Consider the following 22,210-nt stretch of genomic DNA (forward strand, 5'->3'; position numbering starts at 1 on the left):
TTAACAAAAACCAACCACAAATCACTATGTTGGCACTGGATATTTTAAATCACTTGTTTATCTTTTGAAATCAGTGTGCCTCAGCTACAAATATAAGCATGAAAGTTCTGAGTCCATCTTCAACATCTGCAGGCATTTTACACCTTACCTGAGATGACATTCAAGTAATAAGTGTAATATTACAATTATAGACAAGTCTTCAGAAATACCAGATTTAAAACCTCCCAAAACCTGCCTTTTTAAAAGAAAATTATATTCCACTTTTATCGTATGAAACTGAAAGGACAAACTCAACACCTGGAAGCTCCCAAGACCGCTACTAGGGCAGCATATCAAAATTTCCAATATTTAAATTGAATCTCTGAGAATGCATTAAGCTTTATGTAAAAAATAAAATCAAACTTTCACTTACCTTGTCTCGTGGCACAGAAGAAGGCAATTCCCGGGCTAACCTGTTCCGCCTTTGTTCCTTTAAAAACAATCCAGCAAGATTCTCAGTTATGTATTACTCTGTATCAACACATAGGCAGGATTCACATTTTACATGGATGATTTCCATTTTAGAGACAAGCATGAGTAATTTCTTCTCATCCAGTGCCATGCTCATACTGTGGTTTATGAAATCCTCAATTATTTGGATACTTTGGTTACCTGGTCAAAACCAAACTCTCAATATAAGAAGTTTCGCAAAGTTTTTTTGCACCACACTCCCTAATCAAAACCTGAGCCTTTAAAAAAAAAATAACATCAAAGCCCCAGAATTTGGCTCAGCACAGATACCCTACAGCTCTCTTTAAGCTGTAAATCCTCAAAGTAATCTAAAGGATTTGATTCTGTGGCCAGCACATGATTAGCCCAAAATGAAGGAGGAGGCAGAATTCGCTTCATAGCAAAATAGAATTTGAAGCAATCAGGACAAAGAAATATCTGATTTTGCTCAAAATTAACAACTGATTGTCTAGTGAATAAGGTTTCAAAATTTTCAGTGTCCTGTTTAGAAAACATTAGGAAATTACTAGTTTAAGTAACACATGATGTATGTTCAATTTTGCATGTTCAGCTTCACTAAGTCTTAATTTCTATACTCACAGCTGTTTCCATACACATTGTTTTTGAACTAGATTAAAGAGCAGTCTACGAAGCCAAATTCAAATGCATACCTACTCAGTACAAAATATGTATGGAAAGAAGTAAAGGGTTAAAACTAGAGTAGACAATGAAATGTAAGCATTTATAAAACAAACACTCCAAGAGCACACAGTGACAGAAAAAGGTGGAATAGCTTCAAAATGAGAGTAGATTTAAGCAACCTATTCCACAGGAAGAAATTCTTTACTGTGAAGGTGGTGAGGCTAGAACAGGTTGCCCAGAGTAGCTGTGTATGCCCCATCCCTGCAAGTATTCTAAGCCAGGTTGGTTGGGGATCTGAGTAACCTGGTCTAGAGGAACATGTCCCTGCACATGGCAGGGGGCTTGGAATGAGATGACCTCCCAAGCCAAGGCATTCCATGATTTTGTGATGAATGAAAACAATGTGTTGGATAAACAAACACAAGGGTATTAACAAGCTCTTAGCCAGAGAGATAAAGTATTGCAACAACACCAGATTGATTCTCCCAATCCAGTAGATTGGTTGTTGAACTGCTTCCACAGGATGATGGCAGTACCAAGTATTATCATTCAGATTTGGGCTTGAAAACCACAAGATGGGAGACTGATGGAGAGAATGTCTCAGGGAGACTGAAGTGTGGAATTACAGAGATTCAAGAACAATGCCAAAAACAAGCAGAAATTAGAACCTGAACAGAGGAAACAATACTTGTATTATCCATTCATGAATGAGAGGAACAGTATTGATACATTGTGTCAGAAACAAAATGCAGTTACTTCAATATGAAACACCATTTCACAACTACATATTTAAATTTCCCCTTAAAAAAATTCATTTCATAAGCAATACTCAATTAGGTGCCCATCTTATTTTTCAGACTGAAAAACAGTCAGAATCCTTTCAGTGAAGTACCAATCAGTGATCCTGAACGTAATATGCAATAGAAGTTCACAAATCCACAGATCACTAGAGTATACGCCATATTCATAATTCATCACATTTCTAACGCCTCAAGATGCAGAAATCTGCTTCAATGAAAGAAACGGAAGCATTTGTTATTTTATCAATTTCACTTTCACTTAAAGAGACAAGAAACATTTTAAGAGAACATACTTTCTTACCTCTATGTTGTTATTCATTAACCCACAGGCATCGGCGAAGTCTGGATGTTTAGTATTGATATAAGCTAACTCAATGGCCACCAGATTATGAACCTGCAATGCAATACATTCCCAGATCAAAATTCAGGGAGTAAACCTAATGCCAGTGCAGAGTAATGACCTACAATGCTGGCAAGCACAGCTTAACTGCCCATAGCAAAAGACCACTCAGCCACAAACCACCTACAATATGTGAACCAGGGGAGATGGCTCACTATGAGGGATAGCAAATATACAAAATTACTTTCGTTTTTTGCATCCAATGCAGAGTCAAATACTGAAACACTCTTTACTCCCCAACAGGCAGTCCAAATTGGACTTTTAATATTAAAATATATTTATATAAAGTTGAACCTTTAGTTTTCACTAGCTAAAAGGCATTACAAGCCTCTGAAACATACAGAATATAGATTACAATTTAATTTTCATCCCTGCATCCCAAACTCTACAGTAAATGCACAGCTTCTGTTACCAGGGAGGGAAACAACATACATAAGGAAGACTAGAAGATGTTAAATTGAAGTTTTAGTAAAATTCTTCTTGGGAAACTGAAACATAGGGGACCATATGCTTAACCCTAACCCCACCTCTTTGTTCTTTATGTATCTATACTCTAATATAGAATGTGATTCAAAACGTGTACATTTTAAATAGCTATCAATTTAACAAATAAGTTAAGATTCTTTTAATAACTTTGGTTCCTGACTCTGCAAACAGAAGCATCAAGACTCCATAAAACATGCACTTTTACCAGTAAAATTACAGTAGATGGAAACTTACCATTTCATTTGTGACAGGAAGTCTCCTACGCAAAAGACAGGTTACTACTTCAACTATGGCATCGTGCAGTTTAGGAAACCTCAGTAATTCCTAAAAACAAACCAGAATTTTACTGGTGAGACTTCCAGAAGGTTTTAAGCAAGTAATCACACACACACCAGTAATTACAAACCCAGTTCTAAAGCATGCATTTTTACCTGTGTACTGTAATTACTACAATGCTGGATAATCCTCTGCATTTCCTCATGAACCAGCTCCACACAGCGCAAGCTTGGTTCTTCCAAACGTTTTATTTGCCTTTTTACCAGCAACTCAAAGGAAACTTCAGGAACAAACAAGGCAGGACGGGGACCCTGGTTAGAAAGGAGGGAAAAAGCTGATGAATTGTATATAAAACAAGATGCTCTTTTAAGAAGCAGTATCTGATGAGGCCCAGAATGAATCAGGTGACAGTGATGACACCTGACAACTCAGAACAGGTCTCAGGAGTAAAATATGTTACAAGAATATTTAAAAATTAAAGCTATAAGTTGCTATCTTTGAGACAAAATGTATTAAACAATGATTAACCAGCATCCTTATAGAATCTTGGAGATTTCTACCTACTCATGTCACTTCAGGTTTATAAACCTGAACAATGCTTTTTCATGTTTGCGGATCCACACGCAGATGAAATCTATTACAAAGGCAAAGATATTTTCTTTCTAATTTCAGAAAGAAAAACTGCCATTATTCATTGGACAGTCTTGGGCATATAATATCATACCAGGAAGATAGACGGGTTTCAGTGTTTCGAGTAATTTCTTTTATGATCATACAGACCAATGCTTAGCTACACATGTATCAGTTTTTACCTGAAATATGACATCTTTCGTGTTACTAAATCCTGTTTTTACATTTACAAGAGGATAGGAACATACACACAGATCATTGCTATGGAGTACCTCATGCTCCAGGACCATGCACAAACCTGCCTGTCTGTCCACATATAGAACAAAAGCAGATTGACACGTCTGACATCCAAAGTCAAGCTTGAAGGAGTGAATGTTTTATTATATATTGCAAAATTTATAACTGGCCTTACGCCGTTAATTCTCAGCAACATCAATTCCCATACTAGCAAGAAATCAAATCTGAAAACATTGAACCATTTCAAAGTTGTGCCTCTCATATAGAATTAAACCTTAGCTTCCTATCTAACATACAACCACAACACAGAAATCCAGAAAAACACTCACAGTGGCATTTCTAATGGCAGTCAGAATGTCAATTGTGTTAAGGCCACCCAGAGGGTCAACAGATTCTAAAGTTCTTCCAAAAGTCTCATGAAAAATATAACAGATTCTGGCTCCACCACATCTGAAAGAAGAAAACAACCACTGAAGAAGCAAATAAGTAGAAGAAAGCTCTCATTGAAAACATTTTTTACAGTTGCTTGGATCCAAACATTTTTGAGTATGTTATGGTCCAGAGTATTAATATTGCCAGTGAGAGCCAGTAGGAGCCACTGGGTTAACCTAACCACTCAGTCAATATTCCAGGAACACATTTGTACTTACAGCTCAGAAGTCTCTATGTATTTTGCTGTTCCTTCAATAGTGTTACAATATTCCGTGGCAAATTTGGTGATCAGCTGCAATAAAGTAGCACTTTTGTCTTCAACAGGTTCCCCATAGCTGTTCAGTAGAGACTGGTACTGGGCAGCTAAAACATTAATTCTGGTTTTCAGTTCTGGCAAGCAATCCCTGATATGATGCATAAGCAACCTAAAAATACAAAACAGTCCCTCATTAGAAGGGAGGAAAAGTTTCAGCTTTATCATCTCCAACAAAACAGAGAGGAAACACCAAATAACCACCAAAGGAAAACATTTTACTTGGGTAAATTACAGAAACTGAGAGAACTAGAGTTTGCATTCAGAGTTTTCTTTAATGCATTACTGTACCAATAATGCACCAAAAGAGACACTAAGCGTAAAAAGAAAGGTCTGCAGATGTCTAACACATCAGTTTATATCTTCAAGTAACACCTGTTCAGTGTCCTAGCAAGATACTTGGTTCCATTTCGATTGGCGAGGGAAGGATATTTCTTTTGAAGAAACCCATACTCATCACGAATGGAATCAGCCACACTCTTCTTGTTGTTAATATCCAACTGACTCCTGAAGGTAAAATCAGAGTTACACACTAGTTAATGGATGCAAAGTAAAAGTAAAAGTAATTTACACTTCAGCTCTTCTGGGCAGAACATTTAACTGGGTTTTGCTTGACACACGTAACTCACCTTCCTTAGACTGTAAAGGTTTTTATTGTTTCTCCATGCAGCACAGTCAACAAATAGGTATTGGTAGCAACTATACACAGACTAAGCAATGCTTTTATCAAAACTATGTGAGATTTGACCTAAGTAACATAAAAAACCACAGCAAACAGTACCACAGCCATATGCAGTTAGGACCTGTGCTGGATCAGAGCTAATGTAAACAGCTGACCAGAAGCACCCCTCAAGCTGAAGGACAACAGCAGAAGTGGTGACACTACAGTTCTTTTAGAAGTGTCTCTACACCCCTCTGCATCAGCAGTTGGTTGAGTGGAAGAACAAAGGCTTTTGAGAAGTGAGCAACAAACTGCTTATTCAGAAGTTTATTTCAACATTGTCACCTTATTCTTAAAACTATATTCATGGCTAAAAAAGCAGAAGCATTACTTCACATTAACACAGTTTTAAAAATAGCATCAATGTGCCCACACAGACCTATTCACTACTCCAATGATGCCAAGTTTGACTGGAATCACTCTTCCCATGAGCACATCCATAGCATCAGTGCCAGCATCCATGAGATCCAGCTTTGTGATAACAGCGAGGGTTCTTCGACCTACCAAAAGGAAAACACTCAGAGGAATGTTCTGATTTGATCAGAGTAACTAAAACTCATAACTCAGCAAAGTGGAGAATTAGTGACCTAAATTCAATAAATAGGTAAATACTGCCCATCTAAACCAGCAGGCTAACACACACAGGATTTGTCTGGAACCTTAATATTTCCTGAGCTCTTAGTCTGAAAAAAAAAATGTGCCAAGAACTTTTTCTTAAAATATAACACACTTTTTGCATATAAAAAAATGAACAGCATCTCAGTAAAAAAGTTCTTGGGTCTTGAAACTTTCATGTGAGTGTAATTACTCTGGTACTGTAGGTTCTCACTATAGCATTACTCCTGCAGAACCTGCAACATGATCTGCCACTATACCTTTAAGTTTTAGAATTTTGGGAAGTGATCCAAAAGACACTGTCAGTCATTTTTACAGGAGTAAAATAAAAGAGGTCTGATATCTTGAACCAGGACAGTTTAACTGAGCAGACAACTGCCAGAAGAGGTTTTCCCTCAAGGTTATGTTGCAGGTAAGCCAAAGCAGACTTGGAGTTTGAAAACAGTCAAGAAAAAAAGAGTTACATTTTATGGAAAAAAATTTGTGGGTAACAACACTGAATTTTAACCTAATTTCTGTATGGTTATTTTCTAAGTGTATTAATCCATGTTCTTTTAAATCATACAATGCCATTTGCTAGTCAGTGGTACTGACAGCACTTCGCAAAAGCAAGAAGCAGGCAGCCAGTAGCTTCAGATCTGTTTCCAAGTCCTTAGGTAAATATAAAATGATAATCTTCCTACTCCTTTAAATCAGTCAGTTCTCCCACATAAATACAGAGCACCAAAATTCATCTTATCCTTACTAAACGTCACTAAACTATCAGCTATACAGTCAATTACAAGCTGCAGGGTGGCATATTTTCTCAGCCAAAAGAGACAATGTTGGACAATAAAGCATGAAATTGCCTTAATAGACCACTCTGAACTACTAAAACACTGAAAAACATTCTTAACACCATTTTGCTGCTGTGGAAACAGAAGTGACTCCATGACTATTAGAATAGTTACTTGGCCTGCTGGCAAGCCAGAAATCTATCAGGTATTGATTCATCCCAGCATTCTCTTGAGTAACAGAGACTGCAGCAAGAAGTCTTAAAGCAAATATAAAACTTGTATTTCCTAGGAAACGTGGTGGCATTTACTTTTCTTACTATATATTGCCCAAACAACTTCATTTTATTTTAGGATTGAGTTTTAAAAAGCAGTTGAATTACAGCATCCAGTTAGCCTTGGTGCTCACCATCTGGATCCACCTCCCGAGCTATTTTCAGTGCCTCAGAAGTGGCCATGTCTGTGTTAGCAGCTGTCACTGCCAGGATAATGGAATTGGGGTTGCTGATGAACTGAAGTATGAGCTCTCTTATTTGAAGTTCAATGTCTTTAGGCTGATCACCAACAGGCACCTAGAGAAAAAAACAATATGGAACCATTCACCATTGTGTCTTTATGCCTGCATGAGGCTTGGTGCCCAAGAACCACATGCACAACTGGCAGAGTGCAGTGTGTATGAATGCATGGGCAGGGAAAGAAGTCATCTTGTCTTCTTCGTGTCTCAGAAAATTATTCCATATGCAACTTGAACAGGCAGGATCTGAATATTTCTATTAAGATATCTTCACTTTAGACAGCCTCTTACACAAAATACACATAGCAACTCCTGAAGAAGCAATGTGGAAGAGATTTTCCAAGTCGCCACATACTCATCTATCTGCAGGTACAGCTCTGAAACCTGGAGTGGTGCCTCTCCTATGAAAAGGAACACACGGCCCACACACTTACCATCACTGATATGTAGAAAGAGGAAAAAAAAAAAAAACAAAAACCATAAGCAAATCTATCTCTGGCATCAGCAAAGTGTATCAGAAACCAAATCTTACTCCAGGAGACAGCGACATGTCAAATTTACGTAACACTACTTGACCCCAGGAAAGCAGTTTATCTAACAATGCAGAACAATGGCACAGAGTGAACAGGCACACCTTGTTCAAAAACACACACTGAGTCAGAAAAGAAGCATTCTGCAGCTTACCTTTGTCATTCCAGGTAAGTCCACAAGAGTCAGATTTACAACATTAGCTGAAAAAATCTTAAGATGAATCGGTTCAGGACTGATCCCCTAGAAATATAGTAATAAGTAATAATTACTGCCCTGGATTATTTAAATTCACCATATGAAAATCCAAAGGCTGTAGTTTCATGCTACAAAGACTTTCTTTCATCACATACCTTAAAACACACAGCAAGGAAAAAAAGCCAAACATCTGTCAATCAATTCTTTTGTCTTTGGCAGTAGCCAATTTTATAATTACACATAAAGCTAGGTATGTAGAAAAATGAAAGCAAGTTTAATTGAAAGTTTATTTTTTTCACTTTTATTACAGAATCTTGAAGTAAAGAAACAATTCTATGTCTTTTCGCTCAAGTATTTTATCTCATGAATGCAGTGAAAAAATCTCGATAGCAAGCAGCATTCCTGTGCTCTTCATCAGAACAATTATGTGCTTTTCACTCCTAGCTGCCAGAACTCTTTAAGAAAGGTTTAAGCAGCAAGAAAATCAATAGCAAGACAATAGATGGACGGTACAGGATTTACCTTATTGTTTCCTGAAATCCTCTCTGTTTCATTTTCTATTTCCTGGCGAATTTCATCAAAATCTGTATAGATCTGAAGGAAGAAAAAAAAGTTTAAAAATCAGATAGCATTTATTTACTTAACTGCAAATAATGTTCTCTTTTCCAAGGGATGGTGAAAAACTCTCTAAGTATACAGAATATTAAAAAAATTTATAAGAATTACTAGTAACCTTAAACTGATGTGCTAACAGGACTCATCAATGCTAAAAATTATAGAAATTGGTATTTAATCTATTGACTAATTCTGTGAGATGGCAGTTATTAGCACTTATAACCAATGTCAGACACAAGTTAATTTGTGTCCACCTACAGAGAATTCAAACACTTAATTCCATTTTAGGTCTAGTTGTAATCCTTTGAAGTTAATAAGCAATATGTAGCCTAAGCAACTTCTCTTCTTGAAAAGGACAAAGGGCAGCTTCATTTTCAAATTTCTCCACTCTTGTAAAAACTGTTCTCCTGCCACCAACAAAGAAAGGTTAGCACAGAGCTACCCTTCCACTGATTCCCTCTATATTCCTTCTCTAGCTCTCCTTAAATTTCTAGCACTGCCTAGAAGGTGAGGAAATCAGTTTAAAGTAATAAACACTTGTATAATTTATCTGCCAACAAAAATATGACTGTCTTCAAGCAAGAATTAAGCTTTGACTCTCTTCCTGAAGTGCAAAGTCATTTCAGTTTCTGCTCCTTGACTCTGATGCATATGAGGCTCTTTCTTTTTTTTCCACAACTTTCTAATAAACCTCTGAAGTAGCCAATTCTTCAATGGACTGAAATGACTTGTGCTTACACCTACCCTTGGCTTTGTGATATCCATTCTAATTTTGGCAATGCACAAAACAGAATATTCTAATCAACAAAATAACCCAAAAAGGCCTATGATAACTCAGCAGAATCAATGACCCACAACATACATTTCACGTTTTCAAAAGTTTTCTACTCATAAAAAGCAAAACACAAAATCCTCAATATTCTGCCATATAGCAGGTATAATAATGCCAATAAACATCTTCTTTTCAGGAAAGTCAAAGGAAGAGAAAAAATTAAGTGTATATATATGTTAACATATTTATGACACTGCTACTTCCTCAAGAGAGTAAACATACCTTATTTTTGGTGTGAAGAAATTTACCCCATTCTGCAGCATCTACCTCTGAAAACAAAAATGGATACATGAGAAAGAAGCAGATGTTTCACTAACATTTTTCCAAGGCCTTTTCATTGACACTACAAGCTTTTTTTTCAAGCAGCAAAAGAAAAATGAGATAGCTTCCTAAAGTTAGATGTGAAATAGCTTTATGATTCTGTCTATTGAAACATTGCACCTCGCTACTATGTCTAATTTGTCTCACACAAGGTCCACCTTCCTACTATGCCTGAGCCAATCACTTATCCTGCAATCTTTCAGAAATGGTCTTGTTCACTAAATATCAACTTGTAACAGAAAACAAAAAAATTATTAGCAATAGCTTCAAAACCTGGGGGGAAAAAGTCTGGCTTTTAGCATCTTTGCTTTTACCATGCAAGTGAGATCAAATTACAGCTGAAAGAAAAAGTTAGAAAAACCTGTGGGACTAAAAGCAAGCAAATAGAAAATAAGTAAGAATTCTGCATAACAAAAAAGCCTTAGGAGAACATGTCTCTTCCCAAATCTGTCAAGGACCAAACATCTTGTCAGTCACCACTGAGGTCCAGAATTACATGGGGACTGTGCAAGAGCAGTCCCAGAAACAGCAAAGGAGGTTATGTTCAATTCCTGCTTTGCAGCCCAGGCAGCAGTTTGAGTCACACTGCAAGATATTTACACTTTTACTATTAGGTTTCCAAGGATTAGTGGCAAGTTCTATTTCCAATTTTTGTTTACAGTCATTTCCTCTATGCTCCCTGAAACAGCAGTCTTCTCTACAAGAACTGTCTACAAGAAATCTGGCCTTTTGGCAAACACATGATTTATCTACAGTCAAGTAATCTTTCAAAAAGATTTCAAGAAATCTTTCAAAACAATTTTTTTCACTTAAACTGAAATTTAAGGAAGTTGGTCAACAAAAATTTTTTTAAAGATTTGGGAAATAAAAGTGCAGGAAGTTCTATGAAGCAGCAACACATAGAAGAAAAGCAAAAATCATCTCATTCTAATGCAACAAGGTCAGAAAACTGAAAATCAATCAGATCACAAGACACCAAAATAATCACCACAGTAGCTGAAGTGTAAAAGGAAAAGTGTAATCAACAATCATTTGGCATGAAATGTATGTGATTAGTGTATATAAGCATGCACTTCAGGTGTAGGGAGAAAAGGCAAGTGGATAAAGGCAACCTTTAGCAAGGTGTCTTGGATTTTTCCATGTAGCAGGGTCTGCGGTTAAAGAGAAACAGCATTGAATGATGTTTAACATTTTTAATCATATTTAATATAGGATTTTATTCATTTTCAGTAATAGATTCTATAACAAAGAGCACAAATGCATGCAGAGACAGATGGGCATGCTATTCTAATATTGATGAGAGTATGTAACATATTAGCAATATGCACAGAAATAAGACCATTAATACCATTAATTAAACACAATAAATGATGCCTATTAATCAGATATTCAATACAACAAAGTTTACTTGATGATGACTATTTTTTCCATTAACCTAATTCCAGCAGCTCAAAGTATGTTCTTATCAGAGCACAGAAAACAACACCACTGGGCTCCACAAAGCTGAACTTCTTTGGCAAAACACGTTTCTCATCATTTATTCATGGCAAGAACCAGAAAGAGTAAAGAAACATTCATAATGTCACTGGAAGTAGCGTAACTGAATGGGAAGGAAATCTGATGCTGTGCATCAATATTTTTAAGATTCAATTAAAGAATAACATCAGTTCTGAGACAGATTTAAGAAGAGACAACATATGCATTACCCTTCTCAACTCTTAATTTTTCCAAAGTATTTATGGAAATTTCATTACAAAAAACCCCCAACTTCTTATTGAGGTGTTGATGAATTTACACCTCTCTTTTACTGTGATCTCTGTACAACACCCTGAAAGTGCAAGTAGCAAAACAAACTGGTGAACATTTTTTTTGGTTTGTGCCTGTTTGCTACAAAATGCAGGTAGCACAACAATCAGCTCATCTGTTTGAAAAGCTTAGTTCATCAGGAGAGCTGATGTCTTGCTCAGTCAAAGGTGTGCGTATCATCAACAGAGATATGATTTTGGATCTGTTAAAGAAAAATTTTAAAACCAAACTTTCATCCCTACTTTTCTGCAGCCACATGAGCTATGAAGAAAACATTATTAGGAAAAAGCTTTTGTTTGTATCTGTTGGTAAATATGCAAAATTACATACCGGTCTCCAAAATAAGTGCAAAATGAAAGGGTTCCTCTATTCCAGGTTATTTAACAGGTTTTATTTACTGTTCAGAGGAAATAAAATAAAATACACATAGAGGAAGAAACTACAGTATGTTCAGCATCGTATCGCTCATCTCTTCTCGAATCTAAGACAGTAAAGAGAGGCCTAAAGCTAGGAAGAAAAATATACAGCAAGATACTGCAACTGTTAGATTTGAAAGATATGGACCAAACATTCTCTGGTTATGACCCTCCTCAGGAGATGATTTCCTTCTCAGACACTCTTAGTCTTAAATTATTCTCTTTCTGGGAGAGAGAATCTGACCTTTCTTGCACTAGAATTTGTAGCCATGTACTAGGCTTACTTTTCTGCATAAGTAATTTTTTTTTTCAGTATTATCTATAAGTTTCTTAAAATACATACTAAAAAGACACACGCAGGTCAGAGACACTGCATTGTAACTTGCTAACACCTACGGAAAAGTTTCCCAACAGATCTAATTTAATGGAAAGCAGTCTTTTAGGAAAGGAGGAAGGATCTGCATTTATCTAAATGTAACAATGCTCAAGGCAAGGAGAAAGTGTTTTAATTAGCCTACATTCAGCAATCCACTGTTCTGGTTTCCATGTAGAATGTTTGTTTATCACTCATTTAACTGGTAAATCAGTCGTCCCTCAGTCATGTTACTTTTTGGAAGCTTTTCAGGCAATATCTTCAGAAGAATTAATCACCTGATTACACTAAAGATTAAATGCTAGATAAAGGCATGAAGAAATGACACTTTGGTCATGATGAAATCCAGTATTACAGATTACAAGAAATTACTAAAAAGAGCAGCTATTAAGAACAGACAGATCCTGCTTTTCAAAGAAAACCCCATCACATCTCATGAATAAAGCAAGTCCATATTTTTCTGGTTTTCCATATCCTGTAGTAAGACCTGAAAACCTTAATTAATACCCAAGAAAAGCACACATATTATTTGATTTTTCTCAGGACTGCCCTCCACCAAATTGCACTAGTCATGTCTTACTCTATGTCCTGGGTTGAAGTGTAGGATGTACACAAAGTATTTATTCTATCACCATCTTCATGAACTTTTGAAACCAGGTGGGGCAGTGTTTTCCCAAGCCCCCTGCCTTTTCTGCTAATGGCCTTTGGGGTGTCTTCTGCTAATGGCCAATTAACGTCTGTCCCATGACTCACAGGTAACTCCCTCCAGGAGTTATCTCTGTTTAATGGGCCATCAAGGACCCACTTCACACTCCTCATCCCATTGTGAGATGCTCTGCCCACGGGGAGGAGCCAAGCAGTCTCACCTGGATATAAGCTGGTATGTGGGACAGTGCAAGCAGCCCTGACCCACTGGATTCCCAGAGGAGCAGAGCTACCAGACCTTTATACAGGATCACTGCTTCAGGAAGACCATCTCATCTGGACTGCTTCCACTATCCTGCTCAGGTTGTGTTCTGACTCTGTCAGTGGTCCTTTGTGTTATCGCATTTATTTTACTTTATTTTTACCTTTTTACCTTTTTTCTTATTATATTTCTGACTTGGAGCCTCTCACTCGTTTTGCTTTCAAATCACGACACTCTATAACACACCTTCAAGAAGCTCTATACAATACAAAGATGACTAATTCAGTTATGCGTTTATCTCCTCTCCCTTTCTAAAGCAATAGAAATGTTAGTAATTTCCAGTGGGAGAAGCTGCTGGGAGTCAGAAAAGGCCACCACCATAGAGGATTTCCTGCAGCATGGAAATGAGAACTTCCCAAATACTAACTGTAGTACCATTTTTTCCCAGCCTTGACACCAACTAGATTGCAAGCACTTCTGAGGGAAAGCTCTTTCTCTCTAGGGCTTCTACAAAGCCAAGCCCAGTGAAGCAGGCCACACTGGGAGCCAGGGGGAAGATATTCCTATCTAAAGTAGAGAGCAAAAGGCTGACAAAATAGCACTGATTTATCAAGTAATGGAACTGTACTAAATATTCCTGTGCTCTGTATCAATTCTATCTGTTCAGAATTTGAATAATGTGCAGTTTCCTATCCTGGAACAAACCAAAAAAACCCTATAAATATTTACTACTTGACCACTATGTTCTCTCTTATTTTCCATTTCCATTTTCCATTATAGGTCTTCACTGCAAGGCCAATTTAATAATTCACAAGGCCAGGCCCAGTTCTCTGGTAAGTGCTGCTTCTCTTGCCATTTGATCAGAGAACACCACAGTATGGTATCATCACATCAAAGACACCATATGTGCTGAATCACTAGAGGCCAACAATAAACAGCAAAACCATGATGAGAACACTTCCTTCACATTGAATTACACACATTCTCTGCAGAATATAGAGATCAGCTTGCTATAAAAATACAGAACTTCACATTTAATGAAAAATTTATCTCTGGTCTTTTCTGACTCTATTTACTGCAGTGATCACAGCACAAGGGTATCTTTGTCCCTCCCTAAGTGAATAGCCCAGCAGTCAAAAGTGCTTTGTGTTAAGAACTGAGAAGTTTTCTGGATGCCAACACTCCAACAGAGGAAAAACTAAAGCTTGTAAGAATCACAGAGTAGCAGCTATTTTGAAATGGCTATGTTAATATATAATGCCAGTAGAGTAAGCATTAGGCTGGATGCAGGTGACAATCAGAAAACAGAAGTCAAAAGAGAAGAGAGAGCTGTATAAACTGTCTCTGTGCACAGAGAGTTCAATGCCAGCATTCAGAAAGCAGCATGCCAAGACTGATACTCTCTTGTCCAACATTCAACTTGTAAAGAAGAAATCCCTCATCTGGATAAAATCCTTTTCTGCAAGACTATTTCCCTCTGGGAAATCCCAAATCCATATTCAACCCTACCTAAATATCTACCTCATTACAAATAAAATTACCTCTAAAAATAGATCTCTAATGGCACTTATTACAACATTACACAGCACAGCCAGGATAAGAGGTTGTCAGCTTTTTTCTTTCCAAGCTACTTGATCCCATCTTCTCAGATGCAACACCACAATCTGAACATAAGCTAAACCAGATCAGAGACAACACCATTTAGACCACAATTTGCCTGAATTTTAGAGAGAAAAGCTGTTTCAAACTCAACTGGCAAGTCACAATTTCTGTTCTGATCAAATATCTGTTCTTACCAAACAAGCCCACATCTCTCTCAGAAGAACAAGATGAGATGATAACATTTACATCTTACATATCAATTGTTTTCCCCCAAAAAATCTAAGTGGGCATAAAATAATAATTTAGCCTAACATCCCTATGAATTTTAAATTTAAAATCTAAATCCCCAAATCAAATGCAATCTAAAACAAAAAGGCTCTACTCTCAGAATACTCCAATTAGAAAGCCTCCTTTTACATCTGAAAAGTTGCAAAGAAGAACAAAATAATATTTTACCCTACAACTCAGAATCCAAGCATTCTCAGAAGATGTAGAAATACAAACTATACACTGCACAGTACACGTAATGCAAAATTGCATTTAAAGACATCAGGTGTGCCATTTCTATAAGTTGCACTGAGATTGAATTGTCCATCCTTTGAGGTTTTCAGACTCAAGCAGATAAAGACCAAAGAGACCTGGTCTTCACTTCCGAGTTGGTTTGCAGGCTAATTGTTATGAACTCTGTGCTCTCTGCTTGTGACAGTAATTAAGATTGAAGCTTAAACCTTTCAAACAGCACAGTACAAGTAACTGTCCTGCAGAATGCAAAGGCCATAAATATTACAGGAAAACAAATACTGTAAAGAACTTCTGATACCTTGACTTACTATTGGTGGAAACAAATTAAGAAACATTTGAACACAGTATGAATTAATATTTATAGTCCCAAGTTTATCATGCCAACAAAAGCCTGTGCAGTTGTTAGTGTCTACAAAAAAAGCCCTAAGATTTATCTTACAATCAGAAGGTGGATATGCCCCTGCTGCTCCTTCCTAAGATCAGGAGCATTAGTTGGTATAAAATGAGCATTGAAACTCCCAAGGGACAACTGAGATCACTTTCTTGATCTGCTGAAGGATAAAAAAGAGGCAGTACAGAAGACAAGCTTCAAAGTAAACAGCTTCAGAACATTTAAAGTGCTGTGCTTGATGCACTTGGAGTCTCTCAGTGCAGCCCAGCAGGGTGGCATCTGCATGCTACAGAACATGTATTCTGTATTTAATTCTGTTTGCACCTACTACAAGTCTGTTTTCATTTCTCCTCCTTCCTCTTCATTCAGAACTTACCTATTTTCTACCCTCCTTCTAAAAACTCTCATAGTCATCACTCTCTCGATGAAACACCTTATTTATACAGCAAAAGGAGAGGGGATGAAAAACACACACAAGAAAATCATGTTCTCTACACTCCAGACAATTATCTTTAAAACTGAAATGCTTTCCTTGGCCTGTTTTTCTCAAAAGAAATTCCCAAGAATAGGAAAGCTTAAAACATTAAAGGATATTTTGAATATCCAAAAGATTTTTATTTCATGACATTTGCTAAATGGAAAAAACAGATGTTAAAACAGCTCTGTTTTCCTCTAAGCAAATTTTAAAAAGCATACCAGAGTTTTACAATTACAACAACTGATTTTTAAGTTAAAAGAACAAGAAAGACTTGAATTCTCTTTCCAAAAAAGCAAAACACATTCTTGGATCACACTTACCATTTTCATCTCCAGCTCCTTTCCGACCATCCCCAGGGGAAACGTGCACCAGCTGCAGGATAAGGGGTCTTCGGGTGACAACTCCAGTTCCTCGTGGGAGCAGATCTCTCCCCACAAGACTTTCCAACACAGAACTCTTTCCACTGCTCTGAAAAGTGCAATACAGCTACATTACTTACTGAAATATAACAATGCTATGATATTTTAGTTTGCTTTCATCTGGCCTGCAAACAGCACCCTGTTTTGTCCTCTGCCACAGGCTGCCGGAAGGAGCATAAGACAGATGCCCTGCAGACACAGCAGTACCACGGCACAAGCACTCAAGGACACTGCTAAGAGCCAAGAACCATCTAAACCTGCTTGGGATACTCAGAACAGATTTCTATCTACATGGTTTCTAACTGTCCCATGGTTTTTATCTCTTAAGGTTAAACTAAACTCATAATAGGTTTCAGAAAAATTAATCTCCTATGTAACATTTTTTACCACAAATATCAAACTCTCCACAAACATTTCTGGAAAAAAATGCCTTCCTTATAATGCTCATAAAGAAATTCTATGTGTTATACTATGTTTTCTAACATCTTGAAGTTAAATTGCTTTGTAAACTGAGTAATTTAACCCTCTGTTAGCATTTCTTAAAACTAACTGCGGCTGGCTGTATTGATACTGACTGCAGCCATTACACAAACATATATTAACTATGTATACATTACACTGCTACAATATTATATTCCTCTCATTTGAGGTTTGGTTAGGTGATGGGGGTTGTTTGGGTTTTTTTGTTTGGTTGGTTTTGGGTTTTTTTGTATAATGCATTGTATCAGCTTGTTAAGTACAGACATTGTTTTACACCCTAAACATAGAATCAAACATTGTTTCATAGCATCCCACATCTCTCTGTATAGATTTAAGTCTTTACACAACAACAAACTGTAAAAACTTGGAAAATACTTATAAGGCTGTGAAATTACAAATACTCTTTGAGAGATTACGTTTAGAATGTTCTCCTGCAGGACTTTTGTATAAGATTCACAACTGGTCCAACAAGCACCTATGAAAGCCTGGATGTTAAGAGCAATTTCAGACAAATACCATATTAAAACTAACAATAAAAAATAGACCTAGCTATGTCAATGTAATATTCAATCTGATTGAGAAGATTTTGTCTTTTTAATACTACTGTATTAAACTCTTCCAATTTTCAGCAGCTCTCAGTCTACATAGGAATGCCATGAGAAAACCTGTTCTGACTGTCATTGCTACGATCCAGGAAATGTTTCTGTATTAATGCAACTACCAAACAATTCTCTTGTTAAAAACAAACAAGCAAGAAAACAAAACCAAAAAAAGGAAACCAACAGATGCTTCTGACAGCTGGAACGTGCATTATGAAACTGCTACAGAACCTCCACTCAGCCTACCAGTTCTGAAGTAACATAATAGATTTGAGACTTCAAGCAAATGCTGAGTATAGAAGCTATATAACATGATATAAAAGAAGTGATGAATACCCTTAAATCTCACAAATTTTGTGACATTAGGTGACTTTTCTAAAACTCAAAATTAGATCAGAGGTCAAGCAACACATTACTATCAGAAAGTACATTTCTACTGATGAAGTAAAACAAGAAACAAATACATTATATAAGAGCTTTAAAACCTATTGAAATAGGACCGGTATACAGAATGACAAAAAAAAAATTAAAATAAAAGGCCAAACCACTAGAAAGTTTCAACAGCAACAAATGAAAACCTTTTTTTATTGTACCACTTTATTGTATATGCTTTATGGAACAGAAATAAAAAGACGTTTTATCAAAAATATCATTTGTCTCAATAGGCAAATAACACGCCAATGCAGATTATGTATATTTTTCAAAGTAAATCTAGTTCACATTTGACACCAGTGAGATCAATGGTCTAGAAAGACTTGGAAAAAGAGCAGGGTTAAACAGAAATACAGCCTTATAAAGATTTGGTTTTCCTTAAAAAAACTCCCCTAGAAAGTTATTAATAATTCTCTTCAACTGTCCTTCTCTGAATCAACTTTAAGCACTTTCCCTGCAAGCAGCTTACAATAGACCACTGGGCACTGAACTCTTATCGAATAACTTAAGAACAATCTGACCAAAAGGAACTAGGTCTGCAAGCCTGCCTGAGAGAGTTCCTGTTCTGGCCCACTTCTGAAGAACTACTGATATTATAGATGTGAAAAAACAACTTCACAGAGACAAGTAATGAACCACTTCACAACAAACTAATTTAAAACAAGAGAAATGCCTAACCAAAAAAAAAAAAAAAAAAAAAGAAATTATAAAGGTTCATCTTCTGCATTGGAAAAAGAAAACAAAACAAAACAAAACAAAACAAAACAAAAAAAAAAAAAAAAAAAAAAAAAAAAAAAAACCAAACAAAAAAAAAAAAAGAAGACCAGTGCTTTATTTATTAAAAATACTTCAAACATTAAGAGGCATCTGGATGTGGCATTCGGGGATATGGCTTAGGGGTGATTATGCTGGGTTGATTGTTATGGTTGGGCTAGATGATCTTGTATGTCTCTTCCAATCTTGATGAGTGGTCTCTTAAGTAAGATTTTCTTAGGCATGGGAAAAATGAACACTCAGTCTCAAAAGGCTGGAGATCAGACTTAGATGATGTGGCTTCTCATGAACATATAATCCAAGCACAAAAGGGACAGTAAGAAATAGCTGGAATCTTTATCAAGAACCTCATCAAGAAAGGAAACCAAAATCCATGGGACAAGCTGCTGCACACTGCTACTCTTTAGTCTTTCCGAAGGAGTGGTAATGCAGGAAACTAAAACGGGCACACCAAGCTATGTATAGAAGCAAACCACTGTGTCTTACATCACTCCCAGGTACCTCTGGATGGGGAAAGAACAATCTGGATCCTTTGCAAACACACTAAATAAAATATTACAGTACCCCATGCACCAGGAAATTCTTTTCAAATTACATTACACTCCCAACTAAAGCAATCTGTTGGAATACAATTATCTAGACGCACTTCTTAATCTGGACTCCTCAGCATCCATTACCAAGAATTGTCTGTGAACACAGGGAGGAAGGCAGTGAACACAAAGTGATTTTGTTTTGCCAGTGAGGCAGAAGAAGGGATATGGGTCTTTTTTGAATACAAAGTCAGTTCAGCCAGTCCTTCACACCATAGATGTTAACAGATACTACTAGGAATGATCAAAGATACCACAGAAATTTTAGGTGAGTCTGTAGAAGCAGCACACTTGTTTTGTCACATCATTGAAATGCTCATCTCAATTTTAAGCACGGACTGAACTCCATAAATTCACTTAACAATGGGTACAGAAAAGCCTTAAAAAAAAATCTAACCTTTAGTAGCAGATCATGCAGATTATCCTCTGGATATTTCTGATCCTCATCTGAAATATCTATTAGCTGTGATATCTAGAGGAACTTAACAGAGATTGCTCAGAAAAAAAAAAAAAAAAAAAAAAAAAAAAAAAAAAAAAAAAAAGCAGGGCGGGGGGACAAATACAGGAACATCTTGTGTCAAACCTTTAATCTCTGTCAAACTACCATGGCTGAGTTTTACTCTGCTCTGTCAACCACCATTAATCTCACAGAGAGGAGGACACTAAAACCATTTTCCCCCAAAGTACTAAGATAAAAAGAGATTATGAACACAGGACTTCAGTATTTTACATCATATGTGCTGTCAGAGTGTGTTAAAACCTTATCAGCATTCTCACTGCCTCTGTAACACCTGTATGTTCATCTTTGGTTTAGGTTAATCTGAAGATGATGCTGACAATCAAGGATGACGGGCAGTCACTGGGAAACAATTGTGCACTTATCCCCCTAAATTAAAAAGCTGAAAGCTGTAAGAATTGTGATCCACTCCAAAGAACCAGCACCTCGACTTTTAACAGTCCTCATGAGGTTACTTTGCTTCCCTATCCTTCACTTCTTCTTTACTTGTCCCTGCATGTTTCAACTATGTGCACTTAAGTATCAGAAGGCATTTGCTCCCATCCATTACACTAATTTTTAAGAGAAAATGTGGGTTACAATCTGCTGCATTACAAACCACAGTTTTAGCAATTCAGAAGCAGCACACAGTGTCCAGCTTCATTAACAGCCAGAGATGTTACTTTCAAAAACACTTTAGGGTCGTTGACAAGTCAGATGGAACACATTCATACCACCCCATTTACTTCACTGGCTTTCTTATTCTATTTCCACATCCTCCTTAGCATTGAGGAGTATCCTAAAGATATTTAAATTCCTATTTTAAAAGACTTGTGCCCTACACCAAACAGAATGCAGAGATCTTTCCTCCATATCACAAAAAGAGCCCTGACCCAACTCTCTTGCACCGCTGAGTTAGTCATCACTTTTAACCCCATCTAGGGACCAGGGCCTAAAAGACCCTGATGGTGAAGACCAGGGAAAGGATCAAGCGCCTCAGCCTTGCCCATATTCACTGCCCCAGGATCAGCTGTCATAGTCACCAGCATGCCTGCATTTCCCTCATTTCTCTTGTTCCTTAACTCCTGATCCAGTGCTGGAAGTCCCTGCTGCCTTTGATGTCAGTAACAGTGGCTTTCTCGATACCATCTCTGCCCATGCAGGCAGGATTTTTATATCCCTGAGCGAGTTTGTCCTCATTCCTACCTCCTGCAGGAGTCTGCTGTGCTGAGGCTGTCAGGAGTTCCCTCAGTACTGCTCTCCTTAGACCTCCACTCATTTTCCTAAGCAGGTGTATGGACTATTGCTTTGTTCTCCATGAAGTAGCCCTTAAAGGAATGCCAGGGCCCCCGTGATTCACTGTCCTTTAGCTCACAGGGTCTCACCAATTAGCTCAGTAAATAAGCAAAGTCTGCTCTTACTCTTATGAAGTCCACCAAGTCAAATTATTCCAAGAAAGCAAATTAACACAAGGCTCATCTGGAGTCTCACTGATGCACAAGAACCACCAAATTTCTTACAGTCACATGCTCAGATTGTTGATTGTTGTATATTTCAAGTACATTAAAAGTATATGCAAGAAATATTCAAGTATATTTCATGAATATTAAAATGATAATGGACTTGAATCAGCTGCAATAGATTTCAAATCATCTTATAAGAATCCCCTGCCTACCCCTTGTCTATCTTTAGACTTCAAAATGTCTTTGTGAAGCCAATGCACAATATATCATCTGGGGGGGGAAAAAACTTTGTTAAGGAAACACGTCCAATAAACTACTGGGAAACTTCCAAAACAAAAATTAGTTGAAAGGAGTATAAAATTTAGCTCATTACTTTTGAACAAGGCAAACTACTAAGTTTTTTTTACTATTTCATCCAATAAGGAAAAAGACACAAAGAACTCCTGCAAAACAACCGAGACTGATTACAGGACAGCACAAGAAAACAGAGGCAGTGATGCCAGAATTCCCTATGACTTTTGCAGTGGCACTATGCAAACATTCAAGAATGACAGCAAGGAACTGTGAAGTAGGAAAGACTTCTCAATGACACACAGTAATTCCTGAAATGTTCTATTAAGTAAAACAATGCATCTGGCTT

General features: G+C 37.0%; 1 protein-coding gene across 2 annotated transcripts in view; it reads right to left on the bottom strand.

The window, feature by feature from the left end:
• The window catches only part of DNM1L (dynamin 1 like), a 35,685-nt gene that overhangs the window by 7,816 nt on the left and 5,659 nt on the right, over nucleotides 1-22,210 (bottom strand). Inside the window, exons 2-15 of one of the 2 annotated variants that reach the window (XM_083859120.1) lie at nucleotides 16,638-16,785; nucleotides 10,935-10,973; nucleotides 9,724-9,770; nucleotides 8,577-8,648; nucleotides 8,013-8,099; nucleotides 7,224-7,386; nucleotides 5,806-5,926; nucleotides 5,081-5,212; nucleotides 4,611-4,817; nucleotides 4,290-4,410; nucleotides 3,249-3,404; nucleotides 3,052-3,141; nucleotides 2,233-2,325; nucleotides 413-469 (exon numbers count right to left, since the gene is read on the bottom strand). In XM_083859120.1, coding sequence (XP_083715246.1) covers nucleotides 413-469; nucleotides 2,233-2,325; nucleotides 3,052-3,141; nucleotides 3,249-3,404; nucleotides 4,290-4,410; nucleotides 4,611-4,817; nucleotides 5,081-5,212; nucleotides 5,806-5,926; nucleotides 7,224-7,386; nucleotides 8,013-8,099; nucleotides 8,577-8,648; nucleotides 9,724-9,770; nucleotides 10,935-10,973; nucleotides 16,638-16,785 — 1,533 coding nt within the window. The remainder of the gene's footprint in view (nucleotides 1-412; nucleotides 470-2,232; nucleotides 2,326-3,051; nucleotides 3,142-3,248; nucleotides 3,405-4,289; nucleotides 4,411-4,610; nucleotides 4,818-5,080; nucleotides 5,213-5,805; nucleotides 5,927-7,223; nucleotides 7,387-8,012; nucleotides 8,100-8,576; nucleotides 8,649-9,723; nucleotides 9,771-10,934; nucleotides 10,974-16,637; nucleotides 16,786-22,210) is intronic. The other variant, XM_083859121.1, reaches the window with a different exon arrangement.

The sequence above is a fragment of the Zosterops lateralis genome (assembly GCF_965231275.1).
Source record: "Zosterops lateralis genome assembly, chromosome: 4".
Lineage (NCBI taxonomy): Eukaryota > Metazoa > Chordata > Aves > Passeriformes > Zosteropidae > Zosterops > Zosterops lateralis.